Source organism: Bos mutus, chromosome 22, assembly GCF_027580195.1.
Source record: "Bos mutus isolate GX-2022 chromosome 22, NWIPB_WYAK_1.1, whole genome shotgun sequence".
NCBI classification, from domain to species: Eukaryota; Metazoa; Chordata; class Mammalia; order Artiodactyla; family Bovidae; genus Bos; species Bos mutus.
This window is the reverse complement of record NC_091638.1, coordinates 52,606,305-52,629,002: the sequence shown is the minus strand read 5'-3', so window position 1 is coordinate 52,629,002 and position 22,698 is coordinate 52,606,305. Positions and strand designations below refer to the sequence as shown.

Below are 22,698 nucleotides of genomic sequence, written 5' to 3'. Positions count from 1 at the left end.
TGCTAGCTGGCTGAGCTGAAACGCCTGCCGATCATTTTACACGGTGACAGTGAAACACTAAGGTTTATCCTTGAGGAAGGCTTTTGATCAACAGTTTTTCTGTGGTCTTCTGCTTCCATACTTTCCCTTCAATCTGTTTCCCTGAGTACAACAGGGGATTTCACTATTCCCAGCTTAAAATCATGCGGTGGTTCCCTGTAATTCAGTATGAAGCAGCACAATACTGTTCAGCTTCATCTTCCCCCACCTCCGCCACACCCTGAGCCACAGCCCCCAGAGTCCAGGAAAGGGATGCCGCCTTCTGCCTGCATTGCATATCCGGTCAATCCCGACCTCTGACTCAAGAGCCCTTCCTCACACCCTGAGTAGTGACCTCCGAGCCCCATCACTTCTTTGCAGGTCTGCTTCCTCCAATGGACTATGAGCCCCTTCAATGAATGAAGACTAGAGTTTAGAATCTGGATGCCCCGAGGCAGGAAAGGTTAGTGTTCTGAGAACTGGAAACATATACTTCTAACAGCATATAGAGGAGCTGCTTTTTCTCCATCACCACCAAAAGAGCCATCACGGGGATCAGGACTCTGAGCCAGAAGGCCCAAGTTCAAGTCTTCTGTCTAGAGCCTGTATTCTCTGAACCTCAAGAGCTCCTCCACAAGCAGAAGAGAAATGACAATTCTGGTGCTTCTACCTTGAGTGCTGTTGTGGGGGTAAAATGATACAATGGACATGAAAGTGCTTATTATCCAGCTGCGAAGGACCATACCCACGTGTCACCAAACAACAACTACACAGTCCAGTCACAGAAGCAAGGGAACACCCAAAGGCAGGGCCACCCAGTACTGCAAACAGCTGTGCCTACTTTGGACAAGAAGGAATGGGGCTCAAGTTTAAGTTTTCCAAGCTTAGTACCCACATCCCAGCCAACCTTACCTCTTTTCTGAATACTTCTTTGCTTTTCTTAGCCAGCTCACTGGAGGTGTCTGCTTCTGCTGTCTTAGGCTTTTTTGAGGTCTAGAAATGGTAAAGAAAACACCACGGTGCAAGGATGAGAGGTCAGGTCAGTGATGTCCCCAGATGGGATACCCAACTCTTGGTATTATTTATAGGGTCCTAACGGGACACAACCTGGAGTCAGCCGAGCTGTTGTTACCACTCTCACTTCATGTCTAAATCCAGCCATCTGGCTCCAGCCTCATTTCTATAAAGCAAGTTCTAATTCTCTATCCTAAGAGAAAGTAGATCTTGGGTATAGCTGGTAACCCTTTGTTTCCGGGTCACCTCTGCAAGGGAGTGTGCTGTGTGACTTGGACCACTCAGGTCCCTGTTGTGAGATGCAGCACCCCACATTGCGAAGTTAGCCCCAGGCTCACCAACTCCACCTCTCCCATCTCTTGACATCCCAGGACTCTGGGACAAAGGCAGAATGCGCTGCCCACCCGATCGTGGTCCAAATACCATGCTCCGCATCCTAGTCTCCTAGACTGTAGGAGACAGTCTCAGCATGCAGGAGAGGCTCCTTCAAGGTTGGTAGCCTCAGTCCAGGAATGGAAAGACTGAAGAGGTATCAAGGTACTAGGGGTGGGAAGCGGAGGAGATGAGAGTTATCCAAGTCACTGACCAGATGACTAGATTCAAAGACAGAAGATCCTCAGTCTCAAGATGCTGAAATGATGACACACTTAGGAATACTTCCCTCCAGCACTGCGAGCGGGGAAGCTGCCAGTCCCTGCCCCCCACCCCCCACCCCAATCAGGCACTGCAGAGAGGGAAGGGGATGGCAGCCCTGGCATTCAGAGCCTCCGCTGGGCAAGGCCATTTTCCCACATTTTAGATCACTGCCAGTCATCAAGCCCCTTCCTAGAAGCGTACTTGTCCATGGAAAAGATTATGAGCGTCCCCCTTCGAATACCACTCGCTTCAGGTGGATGCAGGAGCTGCAGTTGGCATTACAGGTACTTCAGGGTTTAGCTGGCTGCTTACAGCACAGTTTTTTCTAGTCCCAGCCTATCACCAGTTCTGATTCCTCTTTTTCAGTATGAAGGTACTGGTGATGAAGGGACAGTTCAACCCCTTCTGCTCTGGACTGGCTCCAGAGAAAGGTGGCACACCCCCTGGCTTCTGTAAATCAGCTTTCTCTGACTTGTTATAAATGCTTTGCATATTTTCCCCTTTTCTACTTTCTGTGGCTGTGGGACCAGGAAAGGGAGGCCAGGGTAGAAAGAACACACAGATTCAACCTCTGGTTTCAGGAAACAAAACGCAAATTTTCAAATGTTTTGCTTTGAGATTTTGTGGTTATTTTTTTCTAGCAGTAGAGAGTATAGGTGTGCTCCACAATAAAACCTCACGTAGCAAGGGATCAACTACACCCTGAGTAAGCCAAGATAATTTCATCACACCCTAAGCTATTCTCTTGTGGATCTCGGAAATGAGTAGCAACAGCAGTAAGTACAGAAAACCCCTCAAGGTATAACAACTACCTCAAGGCTCTGGGTCCTATAGAGGAGGCCAGGCTCTCAGTGAGGGCACTGTGTAAACAGGCATGTCCTGCTTCCCTCTGAATGGGGTATGTGTTCAGAAAGCAAAATAATTCCAGTGCATTTCTAATTTAATCTCTGACTTGGTGAGGCTGCAGGGCTTTAAAACCAATTACTGAGCACAATGTCCTGAGCTCTGTCTAGGAGCCTGGTCCAGAAGAAGTTGAGCTATCAGAAACACTGCATGTGATTCAACCTAAATTCTGCAACACACCAACCTGTACATGCCAATTCAACGGTTAAGAAAGAAACATCCTTGAAAACAATACAAAACTCAATATATTGTTTTGAAGTTCCTGCCACCTTTGATAACAAAAAGAGCAAAATAACTTTGGTTCTAGACCAGGCACTATATACCAAAAAGAGGGGTCGGGGGAGGAGGGCAGGAAGTGGGGATACAGGAACAAATTGTTTCCACAGCACTTTCAACAAACAGGGGCTGTTCCTGGCCTTTTTCATATCCACTTGTGTCCTTAGCCCCAAGTGATGCTTCTCAGATGCCTTTGCATGAATCTTCAACATCTCCATTCTGAGTTCCTCACTTTGCCTAAACTATTACAATACTCCTCAATCTGGGTTCCACTGCTGCCAACCTCATTTTTTCAAACGGGCCTGTTTCACTCAGGGGACACACTTGACTGCCGGACTCACTGCTTTAAAAGTATCCATGGCTTTTAATCATACAATAATCACACTGGGAGGACACCAAGATCTTAGACCATTAACATCTGATATACTTTTCCATATTTTTGTCTGGCTCACTACCCAATATGTACCCAAACTCTCACCATAATCAATTATTTGTATTGTTCTCTTTCTCTCTCTATATGCTCTGTCTTGTACTGACTTTATACTTTGCAAAAACTACTTTATTTGCCCAGAATTCTCTTTCCTGCTCAGCTTAGCTATAGGTCAACTCATGTTTTCTATGACATATCACTGGTGCATTTTCTTAAGACCATTAACCACTGTATTCCTATAGCATTCTGTACATTCTTCAACTACAGCAATTATCCCATTGTATTTCAAGTTTATAGATGTGGCTATTTTCTTAGACTGAACTTCATGAAGACTAGTACTCAGATTTATTTTTCCTTCTATGTGTAATACCTCATGAATTAAGGAAAATTTACAATATTATGGTCTTCACTTCCAAGGGCTTTAAAATCGAAATGAAGACCCTAAAGATGGGGGGAAAAAAAAAGAACAGAATAAACACATGCCCCACAGGCATCCTTCTGAGATGCTGGGTGAACACAGCAGGACACCGGTGAGGAAGGTGAGATCCAAATAAGTTCCTGGTTATCATACAGTCAGATCAGGTCCCCATGACAGAGACTAAGGCTTGTGCAGGACATGCGGGTTTGATCCCTGGGTCAGGAAGATCCTCTTGGAGAAGGAAATGGCAACCCACTCCAGTATTCTTGCCTGGGGACTCCCATGGACAGAGGAGCCTGGCGGGCCGCAATCCACGGGGTCGCAGTCGGATACGACTGAGCGCACAGGCACCTGCCTCTATGAGAACTCTCCCACGGAAACTTCACGCACTACTGGCAGATGCACAGTGACGTAGCAACTCGAGAAAACAGCTGGGCAGCTGCTTAAGAACTCAGACGCACATATTAACATTGTCTAATCGACCTAGCAATTCCACTCCTAGGTATCTACCCAAGAGAAATGAAAATGCATGTCCAAAGACTTGTACACCACTGTTCATATACCATTATTCATAACAGTCAAAGAGTGAAAACAACCCAGATGTCCATCAATTGGTGAATGGACAAATAAAATGTGGCACATCTAATATAAAGGGATATTAGTCAATGCGAAAAAGAAACAGGCTACCAAGCCATGAAAAAGCATTGGAGAACCTTAAATGTATACTGCTAAGTGAATGAAGTGAATCTGAAAAGGCTACAGAGTCCAAATATATGACATCTTATAAAAGGCAAAACTGGAGAACAGTAAAAAGCTCAGAGGTTGTGGTGGATGGGGACGGGGGATGGGGAGGGAGGACACGATGAAGAGGGGAGCACAGAGGACTTTCAACACAGTGAGACCACGCAGTGCACTCTAACAGGGGACACACGCCTCTACATGCTTGTCCAACCCACGGAAGTACCGAGAACCCGGAGGCAGACTGCAGACTGAGTAATAACGATGTACCAATGTAGATTCGATTGCGATAAATGCACCACACCCTGGCAGGCTGTTACAGTGGAGGACGCTGTGCATGTGTGGTGACGGGAGATGTATGGAAACTCTATACTCTCAGTTCAACGCTGATAGCAACCTAAAACTACTCTGAAAAATAAAATCTACCAAGAAAATAAGAGTTACAATAAGGACCTTTTCAGACAAACAGAAACAAGAGAACTCATCACCACTAGACCTGAAATACTCGAAATATTACAGGAAATTCTTCAGACTAAAGGAATGCTAACTATAACACTGAACAAAGAAAAACATATCCCTCAAAGTGAATAAAAATAAAATGAGCTATGGATTTGTTTCCACTTTAATTCTCTCTCACTCCAATTCCTTCCCTACTTTTCTCTCTCATGTTTCTCCACTGACCTAACTAGTTGCTGCTGCTGCTGCTAAGTCACTTCATTTGTGTCCGACTCTGTGCAACCCCATGGACAGCAGCCCACCAGGCTCCTCTGGCCACAGGATTTTCTAGGCAAGAATACTGGAGTGGGTTGCCATTTCCTTCTCTGGACCTAACTAGTTAAGTGCCTCTTATTTTCAAAATTAAATACTATTCAAATCTTAGAACACAAATATATTATCTTTGATTTCATTCAAGACACCACCTCCTTGGAGACAATGAGTCCTGTTCCAAGTGAAAAAGGATAAAGTTGTTAATTCAATTGCTGAGAGTCACACTGATTTTACATGACCTCTAATCCTAATTCAACTGGAAGCTTGGAGCATCCCCTCAGCTGTAGCAAGTACAACTGTCTCTAAATATTATCAAAAGTCTCCTGAGGAGCAAAACTGCTCCTAGTTGAGAAGCCCTGCATTAAAAAACTAACAGTATTTATCTCCAGAGCGGGACTATGACGAAATGGGAGCAATAGAAAGAAATTAAGGGTTTTATGTTTTGTTCTACCATACCTACTCTGCCCTGTGTGGATCCCCTACCACCTCCGAGAATGTTTCACATGCCTAATTCTCCAGGACAATAAGGAAAACAGAATTCCAAGATAACGTGGCTAATGGTACTAAAAAATGACAAGACAAAGACTCCCAAATGACCAGGAAACAAGTAAGCCACACTCACCTTCATGGGATTTTCATCATATGTTGGGGTTCCCAAGTCCATCTCAGCTTCATGCTCAAGGCTGGCATCATCTCCTGGGCTTTCCCAAGTAGGAGGATCCCACTGAGTCTGCCTAGAAGAAGGTAAGAACAGCTATGCTGTCATGGCCAGAAAACAGAGGACTCTGGCATAGGTATCTCTGCTCATATACTCATAAAAATATAACATGCAATGAAACACAGAGTAGGTCAGCTCCATGAGAGGGACATTCTTCCCAACAGCAATAACTCTATCCCAGAGACATGTTGTTTAGGCCACTGTATTTCTATAGCCAACGTTGTGGCAACATTTACTAAGTATCAAAGACAACAGTAAAACCAAATATTCTGTCTGGCTCTCATCTGGCTCTTAATGTCCTACAAATAGGATTCAACAAAGGCTAAGGAAAGTACATGCAGTAGGCGCCTGCCTACGCCACCCTTTTGCAGGTGAAGAGATCAATCATAACTGTACCTAGCATGTACGTGGAGGAAAAGAAAATAAATCACAACACCCTCTTCACAATCCTTGATCATGTGAGAAAACTCTTTCCTGCTTTAGGAGTCTTCTTGTTTGTATTATTAATAATAGTTTTGCTCCTCTGGTTTGATGATTGACAAAATGGAAAAGATGTGATGAACAGGTTAAAAACTTGTGCCTTCTGCTAAAAATAGTCTCAACTGACTACAAAAAAAAGAAAAAGAAAGAGTTCAACCATGTTAACTCTTTGCATGTTGTTTTCTTTTTTCTTTTGGCTGCACTGCAAAGCTTGCAGGGATCTTAGTTCTCCAACCAGGGATTGAACCCTGGGATCCTGGGCTAGAGTCCTAACTACTGGATTGCCAGGAAATTACCTCACTGCATGTTTATGGTTGTTTTGAAGGTAAGCAGGCAAAAGTGGCTTTGTTTTTATTAAAAAACCTAGATCTGTAAAGTAACAAGTAGAATTAAGGAAACTCATATTCAGAAGTCAGTTGTCACAAGAAATGCTGTTAAGGGGAATCACTTAAAATGTCAAAAGCCTCCAAGAAGCTAGCAACATGCCTGACAGGTCTATCCTGTCGTTACAGTCTTGTGCTTTTCTCCCACAGCAATTTTTAGTCAGCAACATTAAAAGCATTTGATGTAAATCAGTTCTGTAGATGATTATGAAAGTATCTCTAACCGACAGAATTAATTTAAAAAAAAAGGGCTCAAGATTTCTATTGTAATCAAAGAACCACATGGAGTTGTGGGTTTTATTATGGGAATTAAACAGAGAGGGAGGTATTATGCTCTTAGGTGCTAGCTGAAGAAAAGCTAGAAAAGTGCAGACATAAATAAGAAATACAATTTTTTTTTTCCTGGAAAAAAGTGGTAAAGTTTGCTTTGGTATTGGGAAAAAAACAAAGTCCTGATAAAATTTGCAGGCACTGATTTTTAAAGTCACAACACTTTCAGTCAGCAGTATAACAAGAGCTTGTTTTATAAAGATATTTTTACAGAAGTAATGAAGACCTAAGTAGAAAGGGAAAATACTTGAGTGTATGAAATTTTTCATTTCCTTCTGTCACAAGACGTTACCAACAAGAACTTGCAATATTCTTGGATTAAGAGATCTAACGATGCTAACAGAAAATTGTAGATGCCCCAAAAAAGCAATTCACAAAAGATAAAAATGGTCAATAATGAAGACTTTCCATCTCAAAAATAAAAGAACTGAAAATGAAAGTAAGATTTCTTATCTACTTTCTTACATGAGTTAAAAAACCTACATGAAAAAAAAGGTATCTTTGTATATACATTATGTGGGAGGCAAAACTGGTATGATTTTTTTTTCTTTAAATGATAAGCTGACAATACATGTTAATTTAAAATGTATATCACTTTTGACCAAATATTTTGCCTCTAAGAACCTGCCTGAAGAAGGCAGTAATTATTAGCGTCTGTAAGAATGTCTAGCTTTAGAGCTATATATAAAATAGTAAAAATCCATCCATCGGAATAGGTTAAATAAAATTTGGTATAGTCAGACAGAAGAGCAGGGGTTAGGGGAACTTCTATAAAGGATCTGTGACCTTGTGGACCAAATGATCTCTTTCACAACTAGTCTACCGTGACTGGAGGATGAGAGCAGCTGTAGATAATTCCTAAATAAATGGGTGTGTTCCAAATAACTTTATCTGCCAAAACGAGTAGCCCATGGGCTGGGCATAGTCAACTGACCCCTACAACACATAAGCAAGTATTAAAAATACTGTAGTTTTATATTAATGGATAAGGGAAGTTCTATAAATAGACTGGTAAATAAAGCAGATGACAAAACACACACCCCAACAACTTACATTATATACCAATGTATACAGAACACATATATATTCACATAAAGCTATCTGCCTAAAATATATTTTTAAATTCTAAGAATAAGATAAATCAGGTTTTTTTATATACAGCAGGGGTCAAACTATGACTCACGAACCAAATTAAGTTTACTCAGAACAAAGACACGCCCATTCATTTATGTACTGTCTATGGCTGCTTACGCAACAACAGAAGAATTGAACAGTTGTGACAAAGACTGTTAGGCATGTAAAGCCTAAAATACTTATTCTCAGGCTTTTTACAGAAAAGGTCTGCCCGTGACCCGAGAAATCTACTACGCTAGATGAAGTTATTACCATTTTTTTAAAAGATTCCTTAATTTTCTTCAAGAGTCTTGCATATTAAAAACACCAGAATGTTAACAAAAAAGGACAGAAGTCTAACATATGTTCCAACATTTATGATGTGTTTCTGGAAAGCCAGCAGCCCTCAAGCACAGTTAACAGCTAGTGACGAGTCTATAAACATAAAACCCGCCTCGTGGAGGCAGCTTCTTTGACCAACTGAAAGCCGACGTGGGGGTGCCAGCAGCTTTTCTTACCTGGTGACCACATGGTAGTAGTAAATCTTTCCTTCTGGGTCTCGGGCTGTCTTCCAGTTGGGAGGTAAGACAATGGTTTTTGGTTTGGGAGGAGATGGGGGTGGTAAATCCAGGAGATTATTTGTCACAACCATTTCAGGCTAAAAAGAAAGACACATAAAAGGTCTTGATCAGTTGATCAGTGACATTCCTTTTTTTTTTTTTTTTTCCTTTCACTTTTCAGCTACACCACATGGCTTGTAGGATCTTAGTTCCCTAACCAGGGATCAAATCTGCACCCCCTGCACTGGAAACACGGAGCCTTAACTGCTGGACTGCCAGGGAAGTCCCGGTGACATTTCTTTTAATTTGGCTGAAAAGGACAAAAGTAGTTACCTTAAGCAGTATGTTTCAATAAAAACATTACATGTATTCTTAAAAAAAAAAGACAGAAGGGTACAACCTGGGGAATGATCAGAGATGGTTCACATGAAGAGCTTTTAGTAATCTATCAGAAAATTTAGAGCAGGCTCCAAGTTCACTATCCAATGCATCATATTTAAAAATATTCAGCAGCTCATTAGAACAATATTTTTTGATCTTAAAAAAAACCAATGCTAAATGGCATATAACCAACTCCAGGGTACTGATTAGCTGAATGGACTTAGGACATAAACACATGTGATAGAATGTTAACATTTATCCATTATTTATTTTCTATGTTTGAAATCTCATATTTACATTTTAAAAATATAGAAATGGGTGACCAGGTTGGTGGTTTTTTTTTCCTCCAGTTTAAAAATTATTTTCTAAACAAATAGCTTTTAAAAATTTAATGCTACATTATGAAAAAACAGAAAAACTTCAGGCTCCTCTGTCCATGGGATTCTCCAAGGCAAGAATACTAGATCAAGTTGCCAAGCCCTCCTCCAGGGGATCTTCCCAACCCAGGGGTCGAACCTGTGGTGTCTCCTGCATCTTCTGCACTACAGGAGGATTTCTTCACCGCTGGGCCACCCGGAAGCCCAAAAACTTTATAATCACTGTTATAAACTGAATTCTGCCTCTCTCAAATTCGTATGAAGCCCCAACCCCCAATGTGACTGTATCTGGAGACAGGGCCCTTAAATAGGTAATTAAAGTTAAATGAGGTTATAAGAATGGGGCCCTAAGCCAACAGGTGTTACTGATGACAGTTTTATCAACTAAAATATTTCTTACTGGCTGTAAGGGCTGGGGCTGCCCTGGTGCAACTATTGTAGTCACGGCTGCGGTTGGCTGTACCACCACTCCTTGTGGGTGAGCTGTGAAAATCTGTTGTCCCTGGATGTACTGAAGACTTGGCTGGGCATAACTCTAAAAGATAAAATTAAGAAATTCACAATTCATACATTTCTAGCTCTAATAAAGCTGTATCTGACTTCAAGTTGACATAGATGTTGACTGGAAGAAACATCCATTAACTTTTTTAAACTTTCAATGTGAGTATTTTACTACAAATTTGTAAAACAGTCTTTTGTAAAAAGCTAAGAAAATTGACAGCCAAAACCCAATAATGCCCATTCTCTTACCAGCTGTATTTAGCACTGTAACATTAATTCTAAGCCAAACACGAAAGGAAAACCACACATACAAAACTAAGCGTAAGAACGTCCAGTGCAGTGATATTTATAATTCTGAAAAAGAACTTTCAATTTAAACTACTACTCCAGGAAAACGGATAAACAATAACCTTACAAGCAAATGTATTATACAGTCATCAAAACACATACAAAAAATAGAGTAATTTGGAAAAATGGCTAAGAATCATGTTACACAGAAAAACATGATAAAAAGCGTCCAAATTCAAAATACTTAAAATATATAAACGTGGTAAAAGAGATCATAAAAAATGAAGGCAGTTAATACAGTTTAGGTTTTCATAATCAAAGCAGGACACTTTAAAAAGGGAAATAAAAAAAGCAGGATACTTTGTCATAGTCTTCTGAGCAAAATTTTGGTACAGCTTCATCATACACAAAAAAAACTAACAAGTAAAAATTACTTCTTTGACTTCAATACTAAGTATGTCTACAGGAAACATGTTAGGGAGTCTCTGCCATCACAACAATTCACCTTTAAGGGGTGATGAGGAATGATGGGAGGGACACAGGAATGTGATGAAGATGATGCCTTAAAACAGTCTTCTTTTTTAGAAAAGCTTAAAATGTGTTGGTTTTACAAAAGATTTTTTAAGACTTGATTAAAAACCACAAAAATAGTCACCTTCCCTCCCCCAATCCCTCTGGGGGAAACCAGCTGGAATACTGTCAGCAGTCCTATTTAGGGTGGAGTAAGGAACCAAGAGCAGCTAACAACATGTGAGTGAGCTTGAAAGTAAATGTTCCATCCTTTGTCGAGCCTTCAGATCGCTATGGCCCTGCTTAACAGCTTGACTGTAATTCTATCAAAGACTCTGAGCCAGAACCATCCAGCAAAAGTGCTTCTGAATTCCTGACCCACAGAAACTATGAGATAATTATTTATTGTCTTAAGCTGTTAAATACTTGTGACAAAACAGATAATTAGTATATTCAAAATTAGCAGCCTAAAAGTGCTCAAAGGCAGGACACCCACCTTCACCAGATTTACAGAAAAGAGGGTTTCCAAAATTAGTTACCTGCACAATTGGTGGAGTTGTCTGTGAATAGGGTGATGTCACACCATAGACAGTTGGACAAGCCTGTCCTTGGTAATATATGGTTGCTTGAGACTGTGCAGGAGAGTACTGCTGCTGTACGCTCACGGATTGTTGGTTTGAATCCCAAACACTGTAATTCTGTCCTTGGACTGGGCCTGGGGCTGGCACTGGCAAGACAGTGACATTGGAGTCTTGGTGTACCACACCGTCACTCTGGGCCACATACTGTGAACTGGAAACTTCCACAGGGGCTGCCACATGTGGCACCACTGGCACAGGTGGAGGGGCAGCAAGGGGTTCTGTAGAATGTCCCACCAAGGGCTGAGAGTGATCATAAGCAGCAGGAGAACACACAGGGTCCATGCTGGGTGTGGGGAGGAGCACCTTTCCAGCATTCGGATTGCTGGGATCCACATAGGCCTGCATGGGATAACCTGGTGGGTAGCCGGCAAAGGGGTGATGAGGGGCATTGTAGCCAAGAGAGTCATAGGGCAGTGGAGACGTCATTCCCAGGTTCTGCATCTGCTGCTGTTGTTTCTGAGCCTCCCGCTGAGCGACCTCTTGCTCAAACAACTTCCGACGCTCCTCTGTAGAAAGTTTATTTCGATCTTTAATTCGTACTTTCTTTTTAGAAGTTGGTGTATCATATCTAGAAAGAAAACAATAAAGCACCACAAGAAGTATTTCCCTAAATCAGAGACATAACCAAAGCACTAGTAAATGTTATGTCACTCAACGCTAAACCATTAACCACACCAACTCCAATTTGGCACTGGCTAAATATCATACAAAAAAAAAAAACACCCCATGATAAATATGAGTAGAAATCAATTACCAAGATAAAAAATGCTTTCATTCTATGATTTGCATTGAAGGTATTACTAGCACAGTAACACGAACAAGGCGTAAGAATTAGAAAGGAAAACCAAAACAAATTCGTATGACAGACTGTTGACAAGGACAGAAAAGGAGAGGGTGGGGCATAATGGGCAAAAAAAATCTACACTATTTAAATTAGTAAGAATTTCATATGCTTAACAAACATACGATCAACATATGCAATGGTCAACTGCATATCTGAACACTAAAACCAAACTGAATATGTAACAAAAGGTATGTTTCTCAGAAATAAATACACCAAAAGATGTGTATTTTTTAAGTTTTCCTAAAGAAAACTATAAACAATTAAAAACATTAACAAAAAACTTTACAAAAACATTAAAGAATACCTAACGAGACAGAGAATATGCAAATACTCAAAGCAGATTCTAAGGAAGAATAAATGTGAGAAAAAGACAGGAACATCCCAGAAGATCAAGTAAGGATCTGTCCTACTTGCTATCAAGACTTAAATATAAGACAGGCATAGGAGCCTCGTCACAGATCCTCCCATATGTGAAGACCTGTTGGGAGAGAGGCGGTACTGCAGATCATTGGGAAAAAGAGGAACTTTCAGAAGTAAATGATAATGGGGCAACTGGGTATTCACTTAGAAAAAAATGAGACCAGGTCCCTACAGTAAAATATATACAAAAATTAATTCCCAATGGATTAAGAACTTAAATCTCATTTTAAAAAAAAGTACACACACACAGAATCACCTTAAAAGTAGGGAAGAATTTCTTAAAATATTGTAAATGTTGACTATAAAAGAAACATACAATACTATGATATATTCAATAACATAATTAATACATCCTGAATATTTAAATACACAGAAAGAATCAAAACATAAGTCATAAACTAGGGAAATATACTTGCAGAATATTTAGAATATAGAAAAAGAACCCCTAGAACTTAAAAAGACAAAATTTAATGAACACATAATAAAAAAATTGACAACTCCATTACATAACTACTGCATCTCAATTTTTTTTAAAGTATATTTAATTTAAAAAGAACTTGTGAACAAATGTTTTCTAGTTCCCAGGAGGTGATCATGGGGCCTGTTTTTCTACCAGCAGGACAAAGACAGCCTCTGCCACAGGGATCAAACATTCTGAACAAGTATGGCACAAGAGTCACTAGAAACAAAAGTTCTGACTTTTGTTTAGAAGAATTACTGTTATCTTTGAAAGGTTATCTCCCATCAACCGATACAACCCTTTAAAGAACAAATCTTTGGCTCCTCAAATAGCACTTAAATGTTATGAAGTCGAAGCCATTCAAGTAACAAAAATCTATTAGTCTTTACAATATTATTACTGTCAAAAGACACTATCTCAATATCCATGAATACTTTTATTATAAAAGCCCATGTTGCCCCCAATCAGAAGTGTGTTGCTTGGGCTCTCAAAAAATGACTTGCTCGAGACAGAGAATAACTCACAGAAGCCACTTACCTGTCATCTGGCCTTTTGGTTCCCCGCTCATAGGCAGAAGAAGGTGGTGAGAGGGAGCCCCTTCGTTTCCTTTTCTCTTTAATTTGAGTTTGTTTGTCTGGGTCTCTCTCTCTCGACCTGTTAGGAGTCTTTGGGGCAACTGTTTGATCTCTGAAGCCTACAGCATCCCTTCCTCGTTCGGTTACTAAGGGAAAAGGGTTTTAAAAAAATTTACTTGAAGACTTTTCTCGACATGATAGTGTATAACTGTATAATAAAATTTCTATCCAACAAATGGATCAATGGACTCTCCTTCACATACCCAGTCCTGAAGTTGGATGAAACACAAGGTCTTGTATGCTTGTGTGCTTTACTCCCTAAAAGACTCTTCCAAGAATGCCCTTTTCTACCTTTTTCCACCAAAGTCTCAGTTCAAGCTTTCATCATTTCTAATAAGTTCTGTGGAACACATACATGCACGATGTTCCTGATACCTTTAATAAGGCTTTTCGATTCAAAATGCAAAAGCCTTCCACTGCCCTTATAATGCTGCATATTTACAATTTGTAGAACAGCCTGGTAGGCTAAAGCATGACCACCTCAATAGAAAAGTCTCTTACTAAAAAAAAAAAACTGGCAGTAACTAAGACAGTTATCAAAGCCAAAGAGCTACATCTCAAAAAAACAAATGCCAGCTTGCTCCTCAAAGATGGAAGCTAACCTTCTTCACTCAGTCTCTAGAATGGTTCTCACCCTCTTCCACTGCCACTGCTCCAAAACCTGCCCTAAAGTACTACTCAGAAGCATTAGTATCTGCTTTCACTTTGATCTGCCCAATGACTATTTCCTCCTTCAAATCTAGGTTCCTTTCCCTTGTGTTAATTTCCTTAAAATGTGGCTATTTCTTCACTATATATGTGTAAAATAAGAAAAGGAATCATAGCAGTAGTATATATTTTGACTCTGTACCTTTGAATATGTGAAGCAAAGAAATCATCTTACATATAGAAGCTGATTTCCTCATATTTTAAAATGAGGAAAAAGCTAGACTACGTATTTCCCAAAGTATTTCACAATTCTTCTGAATGTTAACAGCTCTAAGCTTTTTAATTGCTTGACACTGAGGGGTAACACAGGAAATCAATGGGCTTCCCTTGTGGTTCTGATGGTAAAGAATCTGCCTTCAATGCAGGAGACCCGGGTTCAGTCCCTGGGTCAGGAAGATCCCTGGAGAAGGGAATGGCAAACCACTCCAGTACTCTTGCCTGGAAAATTCCATGCACAGAGGAGCCTGGCAGGCTACAGTCCTTGGGGTTGCAAAGTCAGACATGACTGAGCGACTAACACTTTCACTTCACCTTTTTCATGCACAAAATATCTCTGAATACCTACTCGTGCTCTCCTTTTCAGTTTGACTTTTCTTCGGAATTCGATATACCTCCTGCAAAAACACAAACCAAAAGAAGGGTTATTAGTGATGAGTGGAAGCGATAATTGCTTTGATTTCACACTGGCAAAAAAGAAATGGGGAGGAATAGTCTGGTATTTAATTATTCTTCAAAAATTTACTTATATTTGGCTTTAAATAAGAATAGATCCTGGTCCCTTAAAAAATATATAACACAAATACATATTTATTTTTAAACATCTACCAGGCTTGCATGACCTCATTAGCCAAGGAGCAGATTAAGTAACTAGGGCATTATTTCTGGCAGAAATACACCTCCTGAAAAATCTTAATTTCCATAAACTGTCTGCATATAAAATGAAGTCATCTATAGTTTCTTTCTACTGAGAGTATTCATATGAACAACTGGAACATCTCACTTGCCATCACTACTTATAGAAAGAAAAGGTTAGGAATAACAGCTTCACATCTCAGAAAAATTACATGTATAAAGATAATTCCTGCTTTTCAGTATATTTTCCTACAAATACAGAATCAATGTAGCTAATGGCTAAATGTAATTTACTCTTACACTCCTGCTGTTATTTTTAAAAAGAAAAGTTTTGGATCATTGTGGCTCTTCAAATACCATCTAATATTCTATCAAGATTCTTCTTGAGAAATATAAACTAAGTCTTGAGGTAACTTTTCTTGCTGTATGAACCTAGAGCCTAGAAATGAACCTGTTTCCTGAAAATCTCTCTCTGTTTTAAGTCCATCAAGCAGCTCTTAGACACATTCTTCCTTATCCAGTCACCTGGTTAAGTGGGCAACAGCACACCCACACATTCTCAACAGTACATCATATAAAACCCTTGCTTTAGAGTCTTTTTGAAATACTGACCACATACAAGGTGACCTGGTAATCCCATTTTTTTAAGGAACTGTACTCCAAGGAAAATCTTTCTACATGATTTTTGGTTCTAACAACATCTGTGGAAAATGGAAATAACCCATATATCACACAACTGAAGAAAGGTCAAGATATAATATTCAGCTGCCATTAAAAATGCCAAAGTGGACTATACACATACATGGCAATCTATAAGTATATAGATTTTTAAGAGAACCCTTTAATAATACTCCATGCATGCTGACAAATTATCTAATATAAAGATGATGACATTATTGAATGTGCACTTATCCTGTGTGCCAGGTGTCATGCCAAGCATTTCAAACACATAATCTTATTTGAGTTTCAAAACAACTCTCATAGTTTGTTATCTCCATTTTACAAATGAGAAAACTTACTTAAAAAGTTTAGCAACTGATGCTTTCAGAGCACTTTTGCTTTGACTCCAGAGTACATCTGTCCATATGACGAAGTGGCATATTCTGGAAAGGAGTGCCGTTTTGTGGATTTATGCACAAATGTAGTAAAAATCCACCATCCACCTAGCCTTTCCTACGTAGGATTTCCACTAGAGCTGCGATTCTCAACTCTGGCAGCATGATTAGATCACTCCAGGAAACTTATAGATGTACTATCCCAAACAAACTGAACCTAAAATTCTGGGAATGAGTCCCAGGCATCTGTATTGTTTAGAAGCTCCCCAGATGATTCTGAAGTCCAGAGAAGATTAACAACCACTGAACTACTGGCTTCTCTTAACAGGCCTCACTCATTTCTTCCTCATAAGGGAGAATCTGACAAAAGAACTATGTTTATATCCTCAGTTCAGTGCCATCTAGGCTCTTCCTCCTCTTGGGCTGCATCTGCCTAGAGAAGACCACATTCCAACCTATCCCTCTTCCTTGACTAAGTTACCTACTACCGATAGGTCATTTTCTTCCAATAGTTTCAAAAAGTACACATGGGAAATTTATTGGCAAAGCACTCCAGCACATTCTTTTTTTTTTTTTAAACACATTTCAAATGAACTCACAGAATAGACTGTAGAAAAAGGATTAAAACAAAATTACAAAACTTTGTAAGATTACTTTTTCTGGAAAGTATAAAAATTTAGCACTGATGAAACTGTTCTTTAGCTAAACAAGACTTTGAGAACAAAATACTTTACAATGAGAGTATAATTAAATTTTACCTTTTATTATATAGATATCAGATGATATATTCTGTAATAACAGATTTTTTTTTTTACAACTAAGACTATTTTTCCCTGTTAGCAAGTACAGACAGAATTGTGTAGTATGCATCAAACAAATCTTTCTTCCTAAATGATGGCAAGACTAAGAATAAAAAAGAGAAAGACTCTGAGCCAGGTGCCATTTTTACTGATGGAAGGGCACAAAAAAAGAAAATGTGAAAGCAAAGTTATGAGATATGGAGGCTAGAAGTTAAAAGTGCCAACTCCAGGTAAAAGGAATTCTAGGAGAGAAGGAACTATTTTGAGAAATAATCAAGGTGATTTTTTTCAGGATTAAAGAAATATAAAATACTTCTGATTAAAAAGGCAAAGAACATCAAATGAAGCTGGGCAAGACTGAAGGCAGGAGAAGGGAACGGCAGAGGATGAAACAGTTGGATGGCATCACCAACTCAATGGACATGAGTTTGAGCAAACTCCAGGAGATGGTGAAGGACAGGGAAGTCTGGAGTGCTGCAGTCCATGGGGTCATAAAGAGCTGGACACAACTGAGCAACTGAACAACAAATCAAATAGGCAACAAAAAGATTATGACTTAGCAAGTCTGCATCTGGGTTTATCGCTGCCTTCTCCCCCCAATCTCATTCTGGCTCATTTTAAGATAGGTAGAAAACTGCATCCATACAATGGAGTATTATTCAGCCATAAAATGGAATTAACTACTGATACATGCTACAACGTGGATAAAGTCTGAAAACACTATGCTAGGTAAGAGCACTCAGACACAAAAAGCCACATATTTCATAATTCTATCTATCCTCTTTATCCAGAGATTCTGTATCTGCAAATTAACCAGCTCACTAACATTTATTTGTAATTCCGAAATTATGTTGAGAGAAAACTTCAACAACTCTTCCCCCGAAAAGATGAGTCAATTGGTGACGTTTTTGTTATACTTTTTCCAAACAATTAACTGATAACATGATGCAACACACTTACCCAAGATGTACATGAGAATCTTTTCATTATGTGAAATAATGAAATGAAACAATAAAATAATCTTTTCATTATTTTCTCTGAAAATGCTTCTCGTATACTAGTATCCTTGTGTATTTCTTTTCCAACTTCTTCAGTATTATTTTTACTAACTTCACCCCAAGGTCTGACCTGCAGCCTGGTTCTTTAAGTATCCCTTCAACCCCAGCTAAGAATGGCTTTGCAAATTTTTAAAGGGAGGGAGAAAAGGGGAGAGAAAAAAGAAAGGGAAAGGGAAGAAAAATTCCTTTAAATTCAATCATGGATCATTGTTTGATCTTTGCAGCATTAAGGGAGAAAAGATACTTGAACAAAACACTAAAATGGTCATTTCTATGATTTAAGAACGGCTTCCCTGGTGGCTCAGATGGTAAAGAATCCACCTGCAATGCAGGAGACTTGGGTTCAATCCCTGGGTCAGGAAGATCCCCTGAGAAAGGAATGGCTACCCACTCCAGTATTCCTGCCTGAAGAATTCCATGGACAGAGGAGTCCATGGGTCGCAAGGAGTTGGACACAACTGAGTGACTAACACTTTGGGATTGAAGGAAGTCTGAAAAGTATTCAGCAAAGGTACATAACATGGGTTGTCCAGGAAGGCTATAGCAATCACTATTTTTGGATCAGAAAAAGGAGTGGAAAGAATGTAGGATTTAAATCAGAAGACCTGAATTAATTTTCTTTTTTTTTTTAAGTTTTATTAAAGTATAAAGGAGATAGAGAAAGCTTCTGACATAGGCATCAGAAGGGGGCAGAAAGAGTACCCCCTGAATTAATTTTCTACTACGTTGCTTAAAGTTAAATTACAACTTCATAGGCATGTTTCTTTCCATTTTATAGTTGATAAAAACACCACCACTTACTTTACAGGGCTGTAAAGATTACATGACACTCATTCTAGTTTCTGACCACCCATCAAATAAAATATACATACTATGGATTCAAGCAGCAGTGTGGTACCACGGAAAAAGGACCTTCATCATTCAAATATTTCTGAAGTGCCAAACTACACACTACACTCTCTCAGTGCTCTGGGCAGACTCGAGTGGCCACGGCAGACCCAGTCCCTGCCTCCGCACAATGTGCAATTACAAAATGGTTATCTGCTGTGACTGGAAAGGATGTTATGAGAGCATAAAGGAAAGGCATAATACTCTATCTTCGAGGAAAAGGAATGACTTTCAGGGCAAAGGAGGAAACTTAAGTGAGAAGAGACATCTAAATAAAAGTCTTCTCAGAAATGAGTCAGAGAGTGTGTGTGTGTATGTGCATGGAACATCAGTAGTATCATCCCACTGGAAGATCAGAAACGCTTGCAGTGCGAATGTATAAATAAATAAGGACCAGATTATGCCATAGTATGCAAGCTTTGTTAAGAAAAATGGACTTAACTTTAACAATGTAATAAGGAACCATTTAAAAGTTTTCAGTACAACTTTGACATGAATGCAGGTATATTTCCAAAAGGAGAACTCTGGAGACTGAATGTAGCACAGACTGGAGGGGCATAGAGTATCATTCACTATTCTTAAGTGGTAACATTATTACAACTATTATTACAAAGACACCATGATAAAAGTAACTCTTATTAAGATTAAAGAACAGTCTCTGCCATTGAAGATCTCATGGTCCTGTGAGGAGAAACAGGCATCTAAGCAAGTAATTTCAGAAACCTGGTAAATCTGCTACCACTGTACAGAAATACAGAAAAAGGAAGGCTGGATTAGAAAATCACCATTTGTTAAAAATCATAGTTGCACAAGATTCAGGCCGAATCAATGGGCGGATAAATTTCACAAAAAACAAAGTATTTGTAATTTCTAAAGGTGCTCCTATATGACACTTTTTTTTATACAGGAGAAAATAGAAACCTAGGAGACACCACCATAACCAAGCGATCAAAGTTGACAATGCCAGTAATGAGATAAATGAACCAAGCACAACTCCAGACAAAACCAAATTGAGGGGTATTCTAGAAAAATTTTAAAGTATTCAAAAATGTGAAAATTGTAAAAGACAAAGATTGAGGAACTATTTCAGATTAAAGGATACTAAAGAGATAAAAATGTAATACTTGATCTCAGGTTACATTCTGAATCACAACTTTTCTTTTTTTTTCTATAGAGAACAGCATGTGCACAACTGGCAAAATGTGAATGAGGCCTTTTTAAAAGATTAATAGTATTGTGTCACCGCAATTTGCTGATTTTGTAACACTGAAGTTATACAGAAGAATATCCTTATATTTGGGAAATAAACATTTAAAAACATCTAGGCACAGTGGGCGTCAGATCTGTTAACTTACTCTTTAAAAGTTAAAAAAAAAAGAGAAAATAATGAGGTAAATTTGGTAAAATGCTAACATTGGGGAATCTGAATGAAAGGTTTAGAGGAATGTTTTACTGTTTTTAACTACATTTGTCACTGGAATGTGTATTACATGAAGAATACATAAAGAATAGTATTCCTTCAGTTTTCCTATAAATCTGAAATTACATCAGAATTAAAAGAACATTAAGAAGGAAAATTTATATAGTCTCATTATGGTTATATATAAACTGGATTATACCAACTTATCTGTACTTGAAAAACTTCTTAAGTTTCTGACTAACTTGATCACGGTCCTCAGGGAAAAACAACATTCATTACAGGTATCTTCTAGCCCAGAGATTCCATACCGTATATAATCTTCTTCAGATAAGTCCTACATCCAAATCACTCAAAGTAACTTATCCTAAACAGAGTCAAGGCTTTTTTTAAAAAAAGTAACTTCACAGGCTATGGAAACATGATCATTAAGTCTTTAGGGAAACAGAATTAAGAGCTCACGTAAAAGAATAAACTGTCAAAATGACTTCATTCAAAATCAGAATGTTTAGAGCAGCCAGATTCTGTGTCACTCAGATCAGGTGTTGGCAAACTTTTTCTGTGAAGAACAACACAGTAAATATTTTAGGCTCTGTTGGCCATCCAGTCTGGTGCAACTAACTACTTAACCCTACCAGTGCAGTGCAAAAGCAGCCACAGACAGTATGTAAATAAATGAATTTGGCTTTGCTCTCCCTAAAACTTCATTTACAAAAAACAGCAGTGTGGCAGATTGAGCCAGCCCATAACTTAGATAAATTATCTGATAATAAAAAAACCCAGACTACTAATAAGTTTTAAACTGTGCTTGTCTTTTATCAAGTCAGATATTTATTACAAAAATTCAACACAGTGGTATCCAAAATAGTGCTCTTCGGGGGCAATTCTGAATTTTAATGAAAAGGATAACTAATATTGATCCTTATGGATACAGAATAATCTTTACTAAGGATTTTGAAATTTATAGAAAATCAGGGCACATCATTCATTTTGAAATGTTGCACAGTAGACTTCACATGTAAAATTAGTTAGGAACCAAAATTCCAAGCAGTGACAAAACCTTTTTTTTGGCCGCAAGGCTAGTGGAATCTTAGTTCCTCGACTGGGGTTCAAACCAGGACCCTCAGTAGTGAAAGTACGGAGTCCTAATCACTGGACTGCCAGGGAATTCCCTCAAGCTCAAAACTTTCCAGTTAGGTAACTCTATATTATTTAAAACTTCTGTAGAGAGTTCGATGCTTAACTTTCTAGGAAAATAATGTTTAATTAAAGATGTTTTGAAGGACTTCTTTGGCAGTCCAGGGGTTAAGACTTCGCCTTCCAATGCAGAGGGTGTAGGCTCGATCCCTGGTTGGGGAACTAAGACCCCACATGCCTCTTGGCCAGAAAACCAAAACTTAAAAGATAAATAAATAAAGATAATGTCTTGAGATAAAGAAGATAATAAGGATGGTCTTCAAGAAAAGTCCACCTTATCACATATACAAAATGTTCCTTAAATCATCTAATTGAGGTAACTAACTACTCAAATTTCACCATAAACAGACACACATCCTGTGATCTAAGTGTTCATAAAAGAGGCTCTGGAATCACTAGCCATCGCAGTCTCTCAGCTGTTTAACTGCAACTGATACCGCCAAATGCACAGGAACCTTACCTCTTCTTCTCATGATCCAAATGAATGAAGATTTTCCAGTCAAATTATAATTAATCATCACTTATAACCAGCTGTTTTGCCCTGTGAAGCGTAGGGTATATTTTCAGCACGAGGGGTGATGTACAAGAATTCCTTTTACAAACAGAAATATATGCACATTCCCCTGCTGAAAACGTTGCCCAGTTGATCTGCATGTGAAAATGAATACATGCTTATGTGTAGCAATGTGCTTAAGTGATGTTTCTTGTTGAGGTCTACTTTAGGAGTCAAAAATGTGTAAGCCTTGTGGAACCAAGGCAGTGGTCCTGTGTATAGAGGTATAGAAAAAGTAGCTCACTTAATCCTTTCTCGCCAGGAGTCGGGATTTTCCCAGAACGACATCCATTGTCGGCAATGGACGCACCAAAATAACGCCGGCGCC

The 22,698-nt window shown here is 39.0% G+C and overlaps 1 protein-coding gene across 1 annotated transcript in view; it reads right to left on the bottom strand.

Moving 5' to 3' along the window:
- SETD2 (SET domain containing 2, histone lysine methyltransferase) overlaps positions 1-22,698 on the bottom strand; it is a 59,572-nt gene that overhangs the window by 2,054 nt on the left and 34,820 nt on the right. Inside the window, exons 12-18 of the mRNA XM_005910747.2 lie at positions 15,116-15,164; positions 13,745-13,928; positions 11,382-12,051; positions 9,944-10,078; positions 8,744-8,883; positions 5,824-5,935; positions 931-1,011 (exon numbers count right to left, since the gene is read on the bottom strand). Of these exons, the coding sequence (XP_005910809.2) occupies positions 931-1,011; positions 5,824-5,935; positions 8,744-8,883; positions 9,944-10,078; positions 11,382-12,051; positions 13,745-13,928; positions 15,116-15,164 (1,371 nt within the window). The remainder of the gene's footprint in view (positions 1-930; positions 1,012-5,823; positions 5,936-8,743; positions 8,884-9,943; positions 10,079-11,381; positions 12,052-13,744; positions 13,929-15,115; positions 15,165-22,698) is intronic.